We start from the raw sequence: 18,866 nt of genomic DNA on the forward strand, positions 1-18,866 counted from the left end.
GCCTCTGTTCCTGACGCGGTTGTGAACGTGCTCTCTGTTCCGGACGCGGCCATGGCCACTATCTCTGCGCCTTACGCGGAGGCGACTGCGCTCTCTGTTCCGGACGCGGAGGCAACCGCGCTCTCTGTTCCTGACGTGGTGGTGACTGCGCTGCACGGGCCTGGCCCGCCGTCCCTCCCCCTGATTTGCCTTCCCCCGTTCCTCCACCCTCCAGACTTGTGGAACGTCTGGGAGCCGTTCCGTGGGGAGGGGGTAGTGTCATGATCTGGGCTGTGGGGCCTCCCTCAGCCACTTGGGGTCACTGTTTTCCCTTCCCTACACTACACTTCTGATAGCATTCACCTGTCCTTCTCGTTATCACTGATTACACGCACACCTGTTCACAATCACTATCTGGACTATAAGAGATCCCACTACTCACTCCGCATTCATGTCTGCATTGTCTTTTGTCTGGTTTGTATCTGTGTCTCTGGATCCCTGGCCTTTTGATCTTGTTTCATGCTTTGTTCATTTTGTGTTTCAGTTTGTTTAGTTTTGTGCCGTGTTGGCCTTTTGCTTTGTTTGTTTAATTAATAAATATCCTTTCCCTGCACCTGGACCCAGACCTCCTTGTACGTAACGTGACAGAAACAAGTAACAAAATACAACTAACAATCAAAAAACACTAATTCGCCGCTTTGCGGATCCACTAAAAAGAACAATTCACTCTCAAATCATAGGTCATAAATTTCAAGCAAATTTTATAGCAAATAAGAAAATTGTCTAGCTGGTGAAATATTCAGATGCTCAACATAACTTGATAAATGTACATTGTGTACCTTGATTGCCATTTAAATTTAGTTTATTTTAATAGGTTTTTTTCAGGTTTAACTTCACCATAGGAATCCTGAGAGAAATTATCACATACACCACTAATGCTTACTGTTCATGAAGCATCACGATGACAAAATGCTGCCTAAATAAATGCTCACAAATGATAGTCTTGTTTCTCAGTCACTCCAGTGATCTGTATGGAGCATCTCTTTCAGGCCTGGTCAAACTGAGGGGGTTGAGTCAGTCACATCTGTCTCCTCCTTTCCTCGTGCCATTGGTCAGTTTCACATAAAGAAATCTCGTGACGATTGTGTACAATCAGAGAGCATGAGAGGGCGAGATACAGTCAATGGCACTTTTACTCAGACTGAGAGGAAACGGAGGAAACGGTGCCTTTCTGACTGTGATGTTTACGCTTAGTTCACGCCATGGGAACTTAAGCACAAGCAGCCATCAGTCCGCATCGTCTCTGCCAACACATCAGTTTAAAGTCAAAATGGAGATTAACTCAACACACTAATTAGAACCGAGTGTTTTGGGGCTGCAGAGGCGAAGTTTCTGGAGCGCGGAGGCCCTGCGAGTCTTAGCGGTAGGAGAATGAACGTGGACACCCAAACTAATCGGTTTAGCACTTGAAGTCCGTTGCAGGGTTGGCAAAGAGTCCTGCTCTCTTTTGCATGAGAACCAGTGGATATTTTTGTCATGGTAAATGATCAGACATAAAATATAACTCTCTAGCAAATATATTAACGTAATATCAACGTAGTTTATTATTAGATTAATTTGCTCGTTTTGTTTTGGTGAGTTTAGGGCTTGAGAAAGTAGCGCTTTAAAATGTTGCAAAATGAAAAAAACATTCAATCAGTATTATTCAGACATGTATCTAATGTTAAAAACAAATATTATTTTTAAGTTTCAGCCTCCGCCTTTTTTTCTCGCATGTTTTCCCTCGGAGTTCCTCCCCCTGCGGCGCTGGGCGGAGTTTCATACCGAACCAGACGCTCCTTTTGTCGGATTCGTTTCGACCTGACTCCCCGGGGTTTACGGCTAAAAAACAGATACTTAAATACAATAAAACCACTTAACACGAACACGTCGCTAGTTTATAAGCACATCCGCCACGGAATATTGAAAAAGGTAAGTGATTCGATGATTTTTCAGCCCGTTTAGAGCGTTTTTCAATTTGCTCGTCCCCGAGTCTTTGTAACATTCATGGCGGCTCTGCAGTGAGTGCTCTGGGGCGAGGGAAGGCACAAGCGGCCGCTCATACCTCTGTTTTGGATTCTGATTCACCAAAACATGGTATTATTATGCTAAAACTGAACATATGACCAGAATTAAACACTTAACCATTTATATTCGTACCAGAATTGATTTTATTATAAAATCCAGCGTTTTATGATATTGACACAAACTCTGCAAAAAAATCAAAATATGCATGCATCTACAGTTGAATTGTCGACAAGAAGGTATTTGATATGTATTTTTAAGACATCACTTCACAATTTTAATCGGCGTAACCGATATTCCCCGTACTTTCGCCAGTAGCTTGCTCGCTAGCTGAGGCATTCGTGCCAGCGGAAGCTGCGTGGTGACTCCTGCCGGAATAAAGACGCCATTACCGGGGTTGGAAACAGACTAACGGTCGGTGCGCTGCAAGAAACGTATTTTACACTCATTTATTTAATCAGTTAACGCGGGCTTCACACGAATTATTAAAGTAAATATGCGGACACTTATTACTGACATGAGTTTTAATAAAGCACAATGCATTTTTGGACAGTTTACTTCATGCCATACTTTCTGTCAGAAGTGATTAGTGCAATACCTCATGAACATAAAACGGTCGATAATAGTTTATTGTTAACAGAAAGTCTCGAATATTGCAGGCAAAAAGAGATTTTTCGTGTTTTTAGCTCCTTGAGCTCAGTTGACCTTGTGTGCGGGCGGGGATGACACTGTAACCGGGAAACCGGCGCCTCGTGCGGGCACGCAGCGACGCCACAGCTCGAGAAGTACGCGGGCACGTCCGGGACGCATCAGTGACACTTCCCGGTGATGTTGCGGGCTGAATGACAAGACACTCCATAAAATAAAATTCAGTAAATATTTTGATACTGGCAAAGTATATAAAAGTATATACACGACTCTTTACTCATCATAATACCGAAACTCGGACTTTAAATTTGTTCGTATTTATTAAATGTGAAATACACACACATTACACGAGAAGATGCCAGTTATAAATTCAGTTGTACAATTTAATAGTTTCATTTCAAATCATTTAAATAGGTGTTAAAGCAACCCGCATGTGTTGTAGTGTCAAACAAATCAAAAAATAAAATATCTGTAATATCTTTATACATATAATGAAGTACTCGCCTATGAATGTGCCGTACTAGCAGCATGTAAATAGTGAGCGCTCGCAGAAAACGGGAGGAGAAACCGAGGCTTCCAGGGACACTGATGCACTTTAGCAAGGGTCGTGCTCGTCCTCACATCTCGCTGCTCGTGGTTACATAATCCCAACGGAAAGCTTTTCCTGCCATTCCTTCCCAAGATGACCCCCGACACCATGTAGCTACGTGCGTTTCTCTCGCATCCTCGAATCGTGGCATTACTCGGGCAGGAAGCCCGGATTGTTGTTGGTCCTTTCCTGGATGCTTTGTTTAGCCGATCGCTATAGGTGAAACTAGATGAAATTCGCGGTTTGATCATGGATAGGCGTTGAAAATGTGCGGTTAGGGCATCATTGTCATGGTTTCTCACCGTTCGCCGCTTCTGCTGGTGCACTGGTATGGCCACGGCGTGATGACGCGCCCGTGTCGAGGTGGTCCAGAGGCGGAGCATGGGCGCACGGTCCTCTGGGTGGCAGTGATCACATCCAGAACATTTCATTAATCTTATCGCAATTAGACGACCATTCACAAAATTGAATCACTCGTTTATTAAGGTTTTAGGTCACTAAATTCCCCTGTGCTTCACCAAATTGCTGTGACAGTGTTGTTTTTGAAACTATAACTAAAAGTTAAAAAAAATCTTATAAAATTGTACATGCACTACCATTCAAAATGTTTTATTCTTCTGCTCACCAGGCCTGCATTTATTTGATCCAAAGTACAGCAAAACAGTCAAATTTTACAAATATTTTTACTATTTAAATTAACTGCTTTCTATTTGAATATATTTTAAAATGTATTTTATTCCTTTGATTTTAAAACAAATTTTTTGCATCATTACTCCTTAGGAATTCATTCTAATATTCTGATTAAAAAAAAATGTTGAAAACAGCATAGAATTTTATCAGGTTTCTTTGATGAATAGAAAGTTCAGAAGAACAGCATTTATCTGAAATAGAACATGGTATAACAGAACATGTAACATTATAAATGTCTTTATCATCATTTTTGATCAGTTTAAAGCATCCTTGGTAAATAAAATTATTAATTTCTATACCCCCCCCCCCCCCTCTCCAAAATAAATAAAAAATAAAGACTCCGAAATGTTGAATGTTATAGTGTATAATGCTACAAAAGCTTTTTATTTCAGATAAATGCTGATCGTGGGTCTTTGTATTCATCAAAGAATTCTGGAAAAAAATATATATATATATATTTTATATATATATATATATTTATATTTAACTGTTTTAAATATTAAAAAAAAAATGTTAGAATGATTTTTGAAAGATCATGTGACATTGAAGCCTGGAGTAATAATGCTGAAAATGTAGCTTTGATCACGGAAATAAATTACATTTTAAATATTCAAATAGAAAGCAGTTATTTTAAATAGCAAAAATATTTGACAATATTACTGCTATTGTTGTATTTTGGAATAAATAAATGCAGGCCTGGTGAGCAGAAGAGTTTTTTTTTTTTAAATAAAAAATCTTACTGTTTTTGATATATATGTGTATAAGCAATAAACTTGAAATATATGTAATATATAATATGTAAGTAATAATATCATAAATAAAACAACTATTGATCAATCAAAATCAATGATTAGAATTAACAGTTTTATAATAGGATAACTAACCTAACTAAATTTATTTTGCATATTGCCATAGTTATGGCAAGCTTTTCCCCCCTTAAAACTAACTAGCATCTGTTTTTGTTAATTGTGCTACTTTTATGTTTTCTGTAAAATTTCCATTAAGTAATGCAGTGGGAACTAATATATTTTTCTATTTCAATGGAACATGTAATATACATACTAGTATATGATACCAGATAGAATTCACAGTTAATATAAATACTAGCATCCACACAATTAGTCAGTAATGCTTTTAATTACGATCTAGCAGTTATTCAATTGCTAATAGCTACTCAATAATGACAAAAAAAAACATTCTATTGTTGCTGGTAACAAATTATACATTTTGTTTTATTTCTCTCAGGATATCAACTATTCGTTTCCAAATAGTATGTAATTCAGTTGCTGATAATCCTTATTCCAGTTTACTAGTAACTGTTAATTTGGTTCTAATGTTGCTTATTCTTTAATTACTTGTAACTAAACTGTAATTAACTGTAATTAAAATCAGTAACTCGAGTATAATTTCTAATTAAACTAATGTCATGACTATTTATTACATAAGTCAAAAAGCAATTGTTACACAAGATAAAATTGTGTTGGTAACGGTTACAGTCTCCTAACTACACGCGAGGTGATGTCATGACACGCAATAAAAGTTATCGTTTCCATGTTAACTAGAATAACTAGCTTCAACAGCAACACACAAATTCTAACCTCAGATATTGAAAATGATTTAAAGCAAATATATACAGTAAAACTGCAAACTCAGTGCGAACCAACAAGTGTTTTCCATGACAAAGATGGTATCAGTCACTTAGTATGTAGTTTTAATAATCTTAAAAAAATCTTGAAAAAAAAAAATCAAAAATTGGTATTAGTTAAAATGGATTAAATGTTTAAAAGGCTTGCCATATTTAATCATTAGCCCATGTTTACAGCCTCGCTTCGAATTGTCTTGTTTTTTCTATGTAGCCACTTGGCCAGGGAAGTGTCAAAGTGGAGCTTGGTGAATTCTGTCATCATGAATGGCAGCACCAGTGTGTCTGGCACCCAGACTGGACGAATCAAAAGTGAGTCAGGTATGTTTGCATAATGGACATATTCACACAGACACACTACAGTTATATTAAGCATAAAAACACCCTCTTGTTTTGGCCATTCGACATGCTCAATGCATCTTTGTGCACTGTTTTTTTTTAGTTGTAGATACATGGAGCAAAGAGGACTGTCTGACACTGCTGGAGAGGATACGCAGCCTGCTACCTGATGGAGACGCAATGAAGTATAAAACCACAGAGTCACATTTCGACTGGGAGAAGGTGGGGTTCGGGGCTTTCACTGGAGACATGTGTAAGCAGAAATGGCAGAAAGTTTCCACAGAGGTGAGCCAAATTCCAATGAGCTAAAGCAATAATGTGCCTGTTTTCCAAATAACAGTAATAAGTGTTTATGTTAAAGACACTTAGATTATCCATGTAAAGATTGTTTTACTCTGTGGTTTGCCAGCTTGATAATAAACAGAATGTTAAAATTACGATTAGCCTTCATTCATTGGAGTTGTTTAATGATTTTCCCACCCTAGGTGCGCAAATACAGAACAATGACTGAGCTCATTGTTGATGCTATTGAATATGTGAAGAACCCTTACAAAGGGAAAAAACTAAAGGTGAGATACCTCAGATATAAGGAAGTTTCAATATTTAATGTTTTTTTCTTATTTTTTCCTGATGTGTTTTGTCAACTAAAAGCCTATTTTCAAAGTGTTTTTGTATTTACCTCTATTTTAGACACATCCAGACTTCCCAAAGAAACCCCTCACTCCCTATTTTCGCTTCTTTATGGAGAAGCGAGCCAAGTATGCAAAAATCCATCCAGAGATGAGCAACTTGGATCTCACCAAGATTTTGTCCAAGAAATACAAAGAGCTTCCTGAAAAGAAAAAGGTTCGTTTTTCTGGGTAGTGGAAATGTATTTGGTTACAGATTGCAAGTTACCCTATTTAATTACTTTTTGATTACTTTTCTAAATTTAAATTTTCTAAAATCTTAATTTTTTTTAAACATTTGAATGCATTGATAAATTAAATAAATTTAATTACTAAAACGACTAAAACGGAAACTGAAAAGCTATATGGGCCATTCTACAGAACTGGTTCAAAGTCAGAGTTGGAAACATGTTGAAATTTTTTTTTCTTTTTAAAAAAAAAAATTCTGGTAATTGTGCAGTTAATTCCCAAATTGTATTTTCAGAAAGTTTTAGAATATTTGTCCTTTCCCCAAATCTTAATGTTTTAATTCCCCAAATGTCACTACCAAAACACAGTAACAATCATTTAATTAGAAGGGTTATGTCGACCTATTAAGATTTTGCTTGCATCTCAATTGTAAATATATATTTTTTTGCTATTTTATTAAAAAAAATTTCAGAGATAAATCAATAACAGTTACAATTGTAACAATATTTCAAGTGATTTATGAGATTTGTTGTACTTTTAATTCATTTTTCTTTGTAAAAGGCAGAAAGTTTGAAAAATTAAGGATTTATTAGTTTGAATATACATTGAACCGAAACTATCATAATATCTTATTTGATAATTTAGTATACTTTATTTTTGAAATAAAATATAATAATTATTATTAATGATTAAAATATAATTTTAAATGTTATCAAATTCCACTAAAAGTGTATGAATAGTACTTATCTCACTTTAAAGGAAAATGTTTGTACTTCAGTGTTCGTTTGTCCCACCACAGGACAATTTAAATGGCAAAATTAAAATTACCATTGGTAAATATTGTACCAGAAATGGTAATCTAAGATATATACTTTCTCTTATACATTCCAATGCATTTTAACCAAAAACAAACAACAAAAAAATAAATCAATACAGGTCAATATGTAAAGCACTGGTATTCACTGGTATTTCATTCTTTTCATAGTTTTGAGTTATGGTTTCTCTTACAGTTAAGTGCTTGCAAATGTAATTTTTGAAGGTCATCTGTTTTGCTTTTAAATTTGCACTATTACTTTTGTCAGCTCAAGTATATTCAAGAGTTCCAGAGAGAGAAAGAGGCTTTTGAGAAGAACATGGCACGATTCAAGTTAGTGTCCACATTCCTCTGCACAAAAATATCTAGCATATGTATATCAGTTTTTTTTTTATTGGTGATTTCACTGAGAAGCTTCTGTTGTTTTTAGGGAGGACCACCCAGATTTAATAGAGGAGAGAAAGAAGTCAGACCTCCCAGAGAAGCCCAAGACCCCGCAGCAGCTCTGGTACAACCATGAGAAGAAGACCTACATGAAAATTCACCCAGAGGTAGTCTTAGTATAATCTTAGTGTGTTGTCATAGCAACTTGAGTACAAATCAGCTTGTCACTCATTTACATAAAATTCAATTGAAATGGTTTTTCTTAATTTTGACAGCATTTAATCTGATTTAACTGTTCATGGAAAGACCTACACTCACTTTTCCATGTTTGATGCTCGTAGGTAAGCCAGAAGGAGCTGAAGGAAGCATTACGTAGACAGTGGTCCCAGTTACCAGACAAAAAGAGGCTGAAATGGATCAGCAAAGCTCTAGAGCTGCAGAAACACTATGAGGTATGGCTTTGTGTTCTCACTGAAGCTAAAGTGATGAAGTCTTTGTTGATTAGAAGGATTTAAAGGACATTGTGAACTTGTAAAATATTGCTTTCTCATACAGGGCAGCATGAGAGTGTACCATGAAGCTCATCCGGATGCAAACTCTGACGAACACGTCAAATCTGTCTTGACCAAGGCTGAACGGCAGCTCAAGGACAAGTTTGATGGCCGGCCAACCAAACCACCACCGTAAGTTTCAAACCACTAAGAAGTATTTGGTTTTCTCAGGAATCTCTTAATTTAGTTGTTTTGCATAGCTTATGCAGTGTTATCTTACTGAATTCTTGCTCATTATACCAATATATGCTGCTGTTAGAATAGAAATAAAATGTTGGTGACCGTTTTGAAATTCGCTAGGTCTATATATGTGACCCTGGACCACAAAGCCAGTCAATAGGGTCTTTTTTTTAATTAGTTAAATAAAATATAGTATACATCATCTTTAATAAAGTATACATTATCTTAAAGCTGATAATATGAATAAGCTTTCCATTTATGTATGGTTTGTTAGGATATATACACCACACACACACACACACACACACACACACATACATACATACATATGCACATATACAGTCAAGCCTGAAATTATTCATACCCCTGGCAAATTCTGACTTAAAGTTTTGAACAAAAAGTGGCATGTCCAAAAGTATTCATGTCACAGTCTATGAGAAAATCCAAAATATTCCAAATAGTCCAAGCTGTTCTAAAGCATCCTAATTACCCTGATTCATTGGAAACAGCTGTTTTAATCAACACAACAGATATTGCATTGTGGCTGCTCACAAGTCAGGAAAGGACTATAAGACCATATCTAAATGTTTTGAGGTTCCAGTGGCTACAGTGCAACGTATTATTAAAAAATACAGGACGTGGTAGGAAGCCAAAAGTGACACCTATGCTGGCCAGGAGGATAGTGAGAGAGGTAAAAAAGAATCCAAGGATCACCACCAAGGCCATCCTGATGAATCTGGGCTCTGCTGGTGGCAACATCTCAAGGCAGACAGTCCAATGGACACTGCACACCGCTGGGTTCCACGGATGCAGGGTTCCACGGACCAAGGAGGACACCACTTCTCCAGATAAGGCACACAAAAGCCCGCTTGGCCTTTGCAAATGCTCATCTGGACAAACAAGAAGACTTCTGGTCTTCTGTTTTATGGTCAGATAAAACTAAATTTGAATTGTTTGGCCACAATGGTGTAGCCCTCATTTGGTGTAAAAAAGGAGAAGCCTTCAACCCTCAGAACACCATCCCCACTAGGGGTGGAACGGTACATGTATTCGTTTCGAACCGAATCGGTACGGGGGTCACGGTTCGGTGCATGAATTTAAACGGAGAATACACGGTATGAAAATAAAAAAAAACTTGCCTGCAAAATAATTAATGTAATGCGGAACTACTGTTAGATACGCGGGTTCTTTAGGGACAGCTAATATTTAGCCCCGCTTTAGCTCTGAAGCTCTGATTGGCGTCGATGCAGCCGAGCTCCGCCTATGTATGCGCTCTATCAGAGCCCGTCTACATTCTCTGGCACTCTGCAGTTTTTTGTCAGCTCGACGGTCCATCCAGTGAGTGAGTGAGTCAGAGATAGCAGCGACAGCGAGTATGGCAAGTGGTGGTGTTCCACAAGAGTTAGAGGATCCGCCGGCCTCTTTAAGGGCAAGTTTCCTGAACTTTATGATTTGTCAAGCCCCTATTATTTTGACGCTAATAGAAGAAACAATGCATGGAGACGCATAGGCTTGGAGCTAGTGCGCAGCTGATGGTTGCTTAGAAACGGCAGACGCTTCCGGAGCGCAAGCGCCCGAGCGCTTTGTTGATCAGGAAGAAAGCGGCGCGCCTAGCGTTTTTCACGCGTTTTTAGGCGCGACATGTGAACGGCCCCTTAGATCGCAAGTTTGGGAAAACTTCGCTTTTCCAGTCAGTTACAGTAGTACAGGCGAGAGAGTGGTGGAAAAGACGAGGACTGTGTGTTGCCGTTGTTCAGCGGTTGTTGGGTATGTGAGTGGAAATACATCTAATTGCCTTCTGCATTTTTGTTTTGCTTTTCCCTCCACTGTACCGAAATCATACTGAACCGTGACGTCTGAACCGAGGTACGAACCGAACCGTGACTTCTGTGAACCGTTCCACCCCTAATCCCCACTGTCAAACATGGTGGTGGGATACGTTTTTTAGCTGGTGACCAGGGAACTTAATCACATTAAATGGCACCATGAAAAAAGAGCAATACATCACAATTCATAAACAACAACATCAGGCAGTCAGCAGTGATACTTGGCCTTGGGCACCAGTGGACATTTCAGCACGACAACGACCCAGAACACACAGCAAAAGTGAAGAAATGTTTGCAGACAAAAACATTAACGTTTTGCAGTGGCCCAGCCAGAGTCCTGACTTAAATCCAATTGAGAATCTGTGGAGGGAGCTAAAGATCAGGGTGATGGCAAGGAAACCCTCCAACCTGAAAGAGTTGGAGCTCATCACTAAAGATGAATGGGCAAAAATACCAGCGAAGACATGCAAAAAGCTGGTTAGCAATTATAGGAAGTGTTTGATTGCTGTAATAGCCAATAAAGGTTTTTCTTTTTATTATTGAGAAGGGTGTGAATAATTTTGGACATGCCACTTTTTGTTCGAATGTGAATGCGTCAATGATGCCTCTTGTACATCGTCTTATTATAAACCTGTGTCATTTCTGGTCAAAAAAAATCTTGTTGGTTGAATAAAAGTAACTTTAAGTCAGAATTTGCCAGGGGTTTGAATAATTTCGGCTTGACTGAATATATTAATTTCATGTATATATTTTTTTTCAATGCTTTGTTCTGCAGAAATGGCTATTCTCTGTACTGTGCTGAACTAATGGTAAACATGAAGGATGTGCCAAGTACGGAGCGAATGGTGCTGTGCAGTAAGCAGTGGAAGATGATGACCCAGAAAGAAAAGGATATGTTCCAGAAACGATGTGAACAGGTCTGACAGAACAGCCCACTCTTGATTTGTTTAAAAGAAATATTAAAACTCGATGTCAAATAATTGCAATCTGGAAAAGTTTCTGTGGTTGACCAGTAATGGCCAGCCCTGATTTCTAGGAAACTCTGTGGTTGATGGCCAATTTAATATGTGTGTATATACATTACCAATCAAAACTTTTTGGAAGTCTGTTTTGACCACGAAGACAGCATTAAATTAAGCAAAAATAATATTGTGTAATATTATTACAATTCAAAATAAGAGTTTTTCAAATGTAATTCATAACTGTGATGGCAAAGCTGAATTTTCAGCATCCAGTCTGCAGTGTCACAGGATCCTTCAGAAATCATAAAGGTTAAAAAAAAAAATAAAGATAAAAAATTATATTACACATTTCCAAAAAAAAAACTAAAAACAAATCGTTTAGGGTACAATGAGGCTAAAGGCTCTCTGGGGTAAAAAGTGCCTTTGATATTATTTTCCTCTAAAACCACTTGAGGGCAGGAAAATGTGGCATAGCAAATTTGTCTGATCCTTGATGAAATCGTGGGCAGCAGCGCAAAGTTGATTCTGTGCTTGCTTGGTTTAATATTTAATGATTTAAGTAACAAATGAGAATCGCTGAAGTCTTGAACATATCTTGAGATAAAGGTCTTCTTAATGATTTTCTTAATGGTTTTGCTTAAGATAATTAAACCAACGGTTTTTAAATAACTAAAGAATATGTACAAGTATGGAATTTGTGGTAAAAAGCCCCCCTGCTGTTGGAGCTAAAAGGCACAATAATTAGCTGACTTTTCCACTTGTTGACACGACATTGTTAGATTCAGATGGTAAATATCATATATTATGTTGGGTGTCCATCTTAGAGATAATCACCATGTTTAGAATGAAATCATCATATTTAAAAACAATATTAATCATATAATATAATAAAACATAATTTGTTTTTATTATTGTAAATCTATTAAATTATAATGGGATCTCCTTCAATACTTTCAGAATCTTTACATTTTTAAAATGAATTTGTTTCTGTATTTTTTCTGTATTTCTGTTTCATATTAACATATTTTAATGACAATATATTTACTGAACAAAAATTATTTTATCAAAATAAGCAGAAAATAGTACAGACTTTGCTAAAGTATTTGTATTATTACTATGTGTACAGATGTTTTATTCATTGAGAAAATTCTGCTTGTAATGTACCTGATATTTATCAAAAATAATCTATATTGAATTGAAAACTGACAACTGGATGAAAACGCAAGCTTGCGATTCAGAATCAAATTGAAATGTGAAATTTGTGTCAAAACCCAGCCCTAAATAATAATAATAATAATAATAATAATTATTATTATTATTATTATTAACATTTTTATTAAAATTCTCAGTAACACAGTTGTTACATGAACATAATGGCTTGGCTATAACTAAAAATCACTATGGTTATCTCTCTCATCAGAGAAAGAAACAGTATGAGATTGACATTCAGAGGTTTCTTGAGGTAAGCACTAAAGAATCATTCTAATAAAACATACTGTTTAATTCCTGATCCTGCTTTAAAAGGGAGGCTTTACTTATTTTGACACTTTGTCTCAATCTCCGTCAGAGTCTCCCTGATGAAGAGAGGGAGCGTGTGATGGGAGAGGAGAAGCTGGGAGGAAGCAAACTGAACTTAGCGGGTGCAGGCACCCCCCTACGGGCCAAATCCCCATCTGTGAAGGTGGGCATGTACTTGCACGCTGGTCTGGTGGTATGTTGGCTGAATCAGAATGAGGAGCAGTTTTGTCTTGTTGTGCCGTAGGAACGGAGTCGTGACCCTGAGCTGGATCAGTGGGTACATGGGCTTTCAAAAGACAAGCGAGATGGAAAGAAAAAAACACGGCTTCCTGAAACGCCGAAGACCCCAGAAGAGATGTGGCAGCAGAGTGTGATAGGAGACTATCTGGCTAAATACAGAGTAGGAGCAACATTAATGACTTTTCATAAAATAGAAAGAGCCCCCTGCAGAAGAAACAATAACCTTAAACCGATGCTCTTCACAGAATGACAGGAAGAAAGCGCAGAATGCAATGGATGCCGCTTGGAAGGCTATGGAGAAGAAGGAGAAGATTCCTTGGATCAAGAAGGCCGCAGAGGACCAGAAGCGATACGAGGTTCAGTACCGGACCGTGGTCAGTGACCAGACGTTTTGACCACTGTCTTCTCACCTGTGCTGAAGAAATGTCAAAATGTTGGTCACCCTTAACTTTCCTCCTCCCCAGAGTAGAGGCGGAGGAGTCTGCAATGGATGCTCTTGTGTCTCAATGTGTATATGCTGAGTTTGTGCTGTTTCTAGTGGAAGTTGGTGGAACTTCTACTTATGTTTGATGAGCGTGACTTGCTATTTTTGCAGTGATGTTTAAATGTCTTCATTTCAGTGTTCTGTTGCTTATTCTTGCATATTCTCTTGATGTGCTTTAAATCTTGTTTATTAAGTATATATTTTTGCACTGTAAACGTGTAGTTTTTGGTTTATCAGTCTGCTCATCTGTTTTACAAGTGTTTCAACTTGTCTTAAGTCTTGCTTTTGCGTTTAGAGATAAGAGAGAAAGTCCTTTTGCTCATGTTTCTTGTTTTTTTTTTATCCTGCAGAGAGAGCTGTTAGAGATGAGGACAGTTTTGTCTGGACAGGGACAAAGAAAACCAAAATTCGATGGCGAGCCTAAGAAGCCCCCAGTGTGAGTGATACATTTTTATTTTTTTCCTTTCTGAGAAACATACTTTTCATGTTAAAAAAAAATACTATTTTATCCATTTCAATACTACTTTATCTTCTACTGTCAATCCTCAGGAGCGGGTATCAAATGTTCTCTCAGGAACTCCTAACAAATGGTGAGCTGAATCACTTCAGCCTGAAGGAGCGCATGGTGGAGATCGGCAAGCGATGGCACAAGCTTAGTCAGGTCCAGAAGGACAAATACAAAAAACAGGTTGAGGAGCAACAACTAGAGTACAAAGCTGAGCTTGAAGCTTGGGTAAAGGTAGGAAGTTTGTTGAATCTTACAGTTCTACAAATCAAATACACTTTCAGTTCATTATTGGATGCTGTATTTTGCTTTTTTATTGTCTTGTTTATTAGGGATAGTTAACCCAAAAATGAAAATGGGGGGGTGGCATAAAGTAACATGAAACAATGAAACAACTCCCCTGATGTCAAACATAAAAAATGTCTGTTAAAAGTATAAAAAAAACTTAATAAATTTTTTATTAAGCATTTATTATTTATTATTATTTTTATTTTAACCAAGGCTTCAGTGCTTAATTTTATGCACGTTACTCAGGTTGTATAAAATATCATATAAATCTGCAAAAAAAAAACTTAAACTACATTTATTTTTTTACATTTTAGTATAATTTTTAGAATAAACTAAACGTTTTCTAAACAATAGTTTTGTACCATGATGCATTGCTGCCACACACATAATTTTTAGTAATAACGAGATGTTATTTCATTTTAAAACGACATCTTTCGTTGTAAAAACGAGATGTCGTCATTAAAACGACAATCTTGTTTTATCTTGTTCAAACAACATGTTTTCTTGTTAAAATGTCATGTTTCTCATAATAACGATGTATTATGTCATAAAAACAATGTTTTTCCTGTTATAGAAGATATATGGTTACATGTGAGCGTGTTGAGCGATTGTCCGCATTGCCGTCGCCACAGTCCTGAAATAAACATGGATCTGCATGCTGCTGAATTTATAGAAATACACTGTTTTTAACAACATAACATCTCGGTTTTACAAGAAAAGATGTCGTTTTAACAACATAGCATCTCGTTATTACAAGAAAAGATGTTCTTTTAACGTGATAATTGTCGTTTTACCTACAGAGCATCTCGTTATTAAGAGAAAAGATGTCGCTAGAATTACATAACATCTCGTTATTACGACATAATTGAGTGTAAAATAATAACGCGTGTTTCAGCAATGTATCACCATAGTTTTGCAATACCACATACAACCAACATGAATACAAAGAGTCTGTTTTTATAAAATTGGCACACTTTATGGGTAATTTTGTGTCTCAATGACCTTTTTACAAATTATCGTGTGAGCAAATGAGTTTGGAGATTTGTAGTAACTTGTTTCCTTCTTTTAAATTTTTTTCCTAGTCACTATCCCCTCAGGAGCGTGCGGTATATAAAGAGTTCTCAACTACGGTAAGTAATTGCTCATTTTTGCGGCTGTAACTTACGCTTAAAGCTTTGTATATTAGTATTACCTCTCTCACAGTCGTTCATATAGCTGAGATTGTGATTTACTCTTCTCTATACCGATACCCCCTGCACTGCATGGCAAGATGAGACATCCTGGTTAACTTAGTTGATGGACTTTGCTTGTAAAGGCTATTTCTATCCACGCCATCACATGTGGCTTTATTATTTCCTTTCTCCCCATTTAGAATCACATCTCTTGACTCAAACTAACATGACTTGAATGGATAATGTTCTTAGGGCTGTAACTGTGGAGCTACTAATCATTGCTTAAGCTTGAACGTGTTTTTTTTTTTTTTCCTGTGCCGCTCTGTCCTTGCACTCCCACCCCACCCTCTCTATGCCCTCACAGAAACGGCGAAGCACTACAAAAGCACGAGGTCCCGGGGCGAAAGTCCGAGTCACCAAGGCGAAGGCGGTAGGTGCCAGAGCCGCGACGGTGGGTCCTGGGGGGGGCAAGCGTTCCATGGCGTACCGGGCCAAGGTAACGCCCGCTCTCTCTGGGCAACTCGCCCACACAGGCTGTGGACGCTATATGAAGTGGCTTCGTCAATTTAAAAAAATCGACTAATTGATTTGTGCTGATGCTATGTGTGTACACATGCAAAAATAGTGTAGTGCGCATATAATGAGAGTTTGAAAGATGTGTGACTCTTGGTTTCCAGCAGGACACGTCGGACTCGGATGAAGATGATGACAAAACAGATACGTCAGACTCGGAGGATGAAGATGATGAGTCCTCTGGCAGCACTGATAGTGATGAAGATGACGAAGATGACGAGGTTAGTTTTGCTTTGATGAAATTCTATAAAATGTGCTATATTATTAGTGCAGGTATTCATTCTTTTCTAATGTTGACTTAGAATGAAGATGAGGATGATGATGAAGACGATGAGGACGACGACCAATCGGACGGTTCCAGCAGCTCATCATCAGAAGATAGTATTGACTCTGATTCAGACTAACCTGTCCCACCCCCTCTTAGAGGGGGCTGTGCTGGACACACCCCCTAGCAAAACCCCTCCCGGAAAACGTGGAGGAGGTCCAGTAGCTGTGAGCTCACAGCATGCAGTAATCTGGCTCCCTATCTTTACAGGGCAAAAAAACTGGATGGGGGCCGACAGCTCTCCCCATCACCGTGTCCATGTGTCATGCGACTTGAAGTCAATCGGACAACAGTTTTTTGTTTTTGTTTTTTTTTCCCTCTCTTTTAAAGGAGCTGTGTTACATGTGTGGTAATCGCATCAATTTTTATTGCCTTTAAATAGGTGTGTTATTAAAATCTGTGTTGTTTTGTTTTGTTTCTTTTTATTTTAACTTGAAAATAATTTGTTCATTTAAGCCGGTTGAGCTTTTATAAGTTTCGAGAGTATCAGGGTTGCTCTGAGGTGGATGTTAGGGATGACAGACTTGGAGAAATGGTGCAGATGAATTCTCCTGTTCTCCTGTTTATATTTGTTTGCCTCACTTAGTTGCTGGGGCTCTGAGGGCTATATGAGCTGCTCAAGTCTTGTTTGGATCATTCTGTTGCAGATCCTCAATAATAAATGCACTTTTTTTCTCTTGTACTCAGTTGCGTGTTTTCAAATACATGAGAAAGGTGATATTCATATACTGGTTTTAAAAAAGGGACATTTAGTATTTGGATCAGGGGCAATTCCTCAGAGAAGGCAAGGGAGGCAGTGTCTTAAAATTTTAGATGAGTAAAAAAGTCGTGGTACAAAAATAAAACAATACCAATATTACAAAATATAACATTAAAAAGTGTACAAATCACTTGTTTTTGTAAAGAAACATTGTCCAAAGCATGTCTTGAGTTGCTGGGGGGTAGTTGAGAATGAATAGGGGAAAGTCATGTGAGAGGAGGCAATGCCTCTATCGCGATTTGACTAGCTATGATCGGCTGTGATTGGTTCATGCGATAAATCCCGCCTCTTTTGTTCATGACTGGTCTGAATTAACGATATAATGGCATTAATTTAATGGGAAAACTAATTTAAAAAGTACGTAAACGTCTCACACACTTAGATAACCACTTTATGTCAAAGTAAGACTTAAAATGGCATGAAAACATGATCTGAGTGAGTAATCGGCATGGTGAAATTTAAAGTAAATATACTCTGTTACCAATTATTTACAAAGATTTGATGACTGATGATCCGAACAATTCAAAAACAGTTAAAAGTTAACTTATAAAAAGAATAACTGAACATAAGTTAATAAAACACATTGTTTAAATGGTTACTGCCTTGAGTTATTATTTTAATAAATGTAAGGATTTATTGTTTTCCTATAGAGGGTTTGCCCTTACGTCACGGTTTTGATAATACTTGGATGTAAACAACAAAATTGATTGCAGGGTTAATAAACTACTGAATACATTGTTCTGCTAATTTATGCTGTCTAAACCACAGAAAAAAAAAAACGTATGAAAGCTGCTAACTCATATAGAGAAGGACTTAGTAAGCAGGAAAGGGCACAATATTTTGACAAACTAAAGTTAATAGGTGGTAAAGACACATATAATTAATACATTAGCTTAATATTTCACCTACCTTACCGGAAACGATAAAAACAAACCAGATGTTGTCAAGATTCTTGCCTTGGTTCAGTTTGGCCAACCACAAATGCCTTTTGTCCCTTAGACAGTTTTTTTGCACTCTTCTCCTTGATTTGTTACAACATTTGGAAGTCTATTGTATTCCAGATGTTTTCCGATTAGTACAGCCCAAAACATGACAATAATTGACCATTTTCAGCAGCAATAATCAGCTAAATATGTAAATTTCGTTTGGTACAGTGGCATTGTTTACATTCAGTGCCGCCAAAATGGCCGATTGATGGCGCGTCCTGATATAAAAAATATATATATATCTCAAGGAGATGGAGGATGCTTATTTAAACTTTTTCCTAATTTCAAAACATATTTGCCAAAAAGCAAACAAATTTACTTAAGCATCATTTAACTATTTAACTTTATTTGAAATGCAGTCACTGTTTCCAAATACGTTAAAATTAATTAAAATATACATTCATATATACACCTCTATTTTTGTGGTTTTGATGACCTTAATATACTTTGAAGCACATTAATTATTTAGTGACCGTTTTGCATCAGCATG

The 18,866-nt window shown here is 37.3% G+C and overlaps 1 protein-coding gene across 6 annotated transcripts; it reads left to right on the forward strand.

Moving 5' to 3' along the window:
• Window positions 1-1,795: 1,795 nt before the first annotated feature.
• ubtfl (upstream binding transcription factor, like) lies at window positions 1,796-17,312 on the forward strand. 6 transcript variants are annotated; one of them, XM_073849243.1, is made up of 20 exons: window positions 1,796-1,950; window positions 5,827-5,933; window positions 6,055-6,236; window positions 6,437-6,520; window positions 6,642-6,797; window positions 7,891-7,955; window positions 8,053-8,173; window positions 8,348-8,458; window positions 8,562-8,689; window positions 11,339-11,480; window positions 12,946-12,987; window positions 13,093-13,206; window positions 13,288-13,443; window positions 13,529-13,657; window positions 14,118-14,203; window positions 14,317-14,506; window positions 15,643-15,690; window positions 16,097-16,228; window positions 16,410-16,526; window positions 16,608-17,312. In XM_073849243.1, exons 2-20 carry the CDS (start codon window positions 5,876-5,878, stop codon window positions 16,707-16,709), a joined length of 2,163 nt encoding a protein of 720 aa, XP_073705344.1. In that variant the 5' UTR covers window positions 1,796-1,950; window positions 5,827-5,875; the 3' UTR covers window positions 16,710-17,312. The 6 variants fall into 6 exon arrangements, with proteins under 6 accessions (XP_073705344.1, XP_073705346.1, XP_073705349.1 ...); XM_073849245.1 differs by having other exon boundaries at window positions 16,413-16,526; XM_073849248.1 differs by having other exon boundaries at window positions 16,097-16,162.
• The last annotated feature ends 1,554 nt before the right edge of the window (window positions 17,313-18,866 follow it).

Source organism: Garra rufa, chromosome 10, assembly GCF_049309525.1.
Source record: "Garra rufa chromosome 10, GarRuf1.0, whole genome shotgun sequence".
Classification (NCBI taxonomy): Eukaryota; Metazoa; Chordata; class Actinopteri; order Cypriniformes; family Cyprinidae; genus Garra; species Garra rufa.

What these genes read in the sequence shown, in the direction of transcription:
- ubtfl (XM_073849243.1), top strand. Translation starts at nt 5,876, where the DNA reads ATGAATGGCAGCACCAGTGTGTCTGGCACCCAGACTGGACGAATCAAA. An exon ending in ACAAAGGGAAAAAACTAAAG is followed by an intron (nt 6,521 to 6,641) that starts GTGAGATACCTC and finishes CCTCTATTTTAG; the next exon opens with ACACATCCAGACTTCCCAAA. An exon ending in CGGCCAACCAAACCACCACC is followed by an intron (nt 8,690 to 11,338) that starts GTAAGTTTCAAA and finishes TTTGTTCTGCAG; the next exon opens with AAATGGCTATTCTCTGTACT.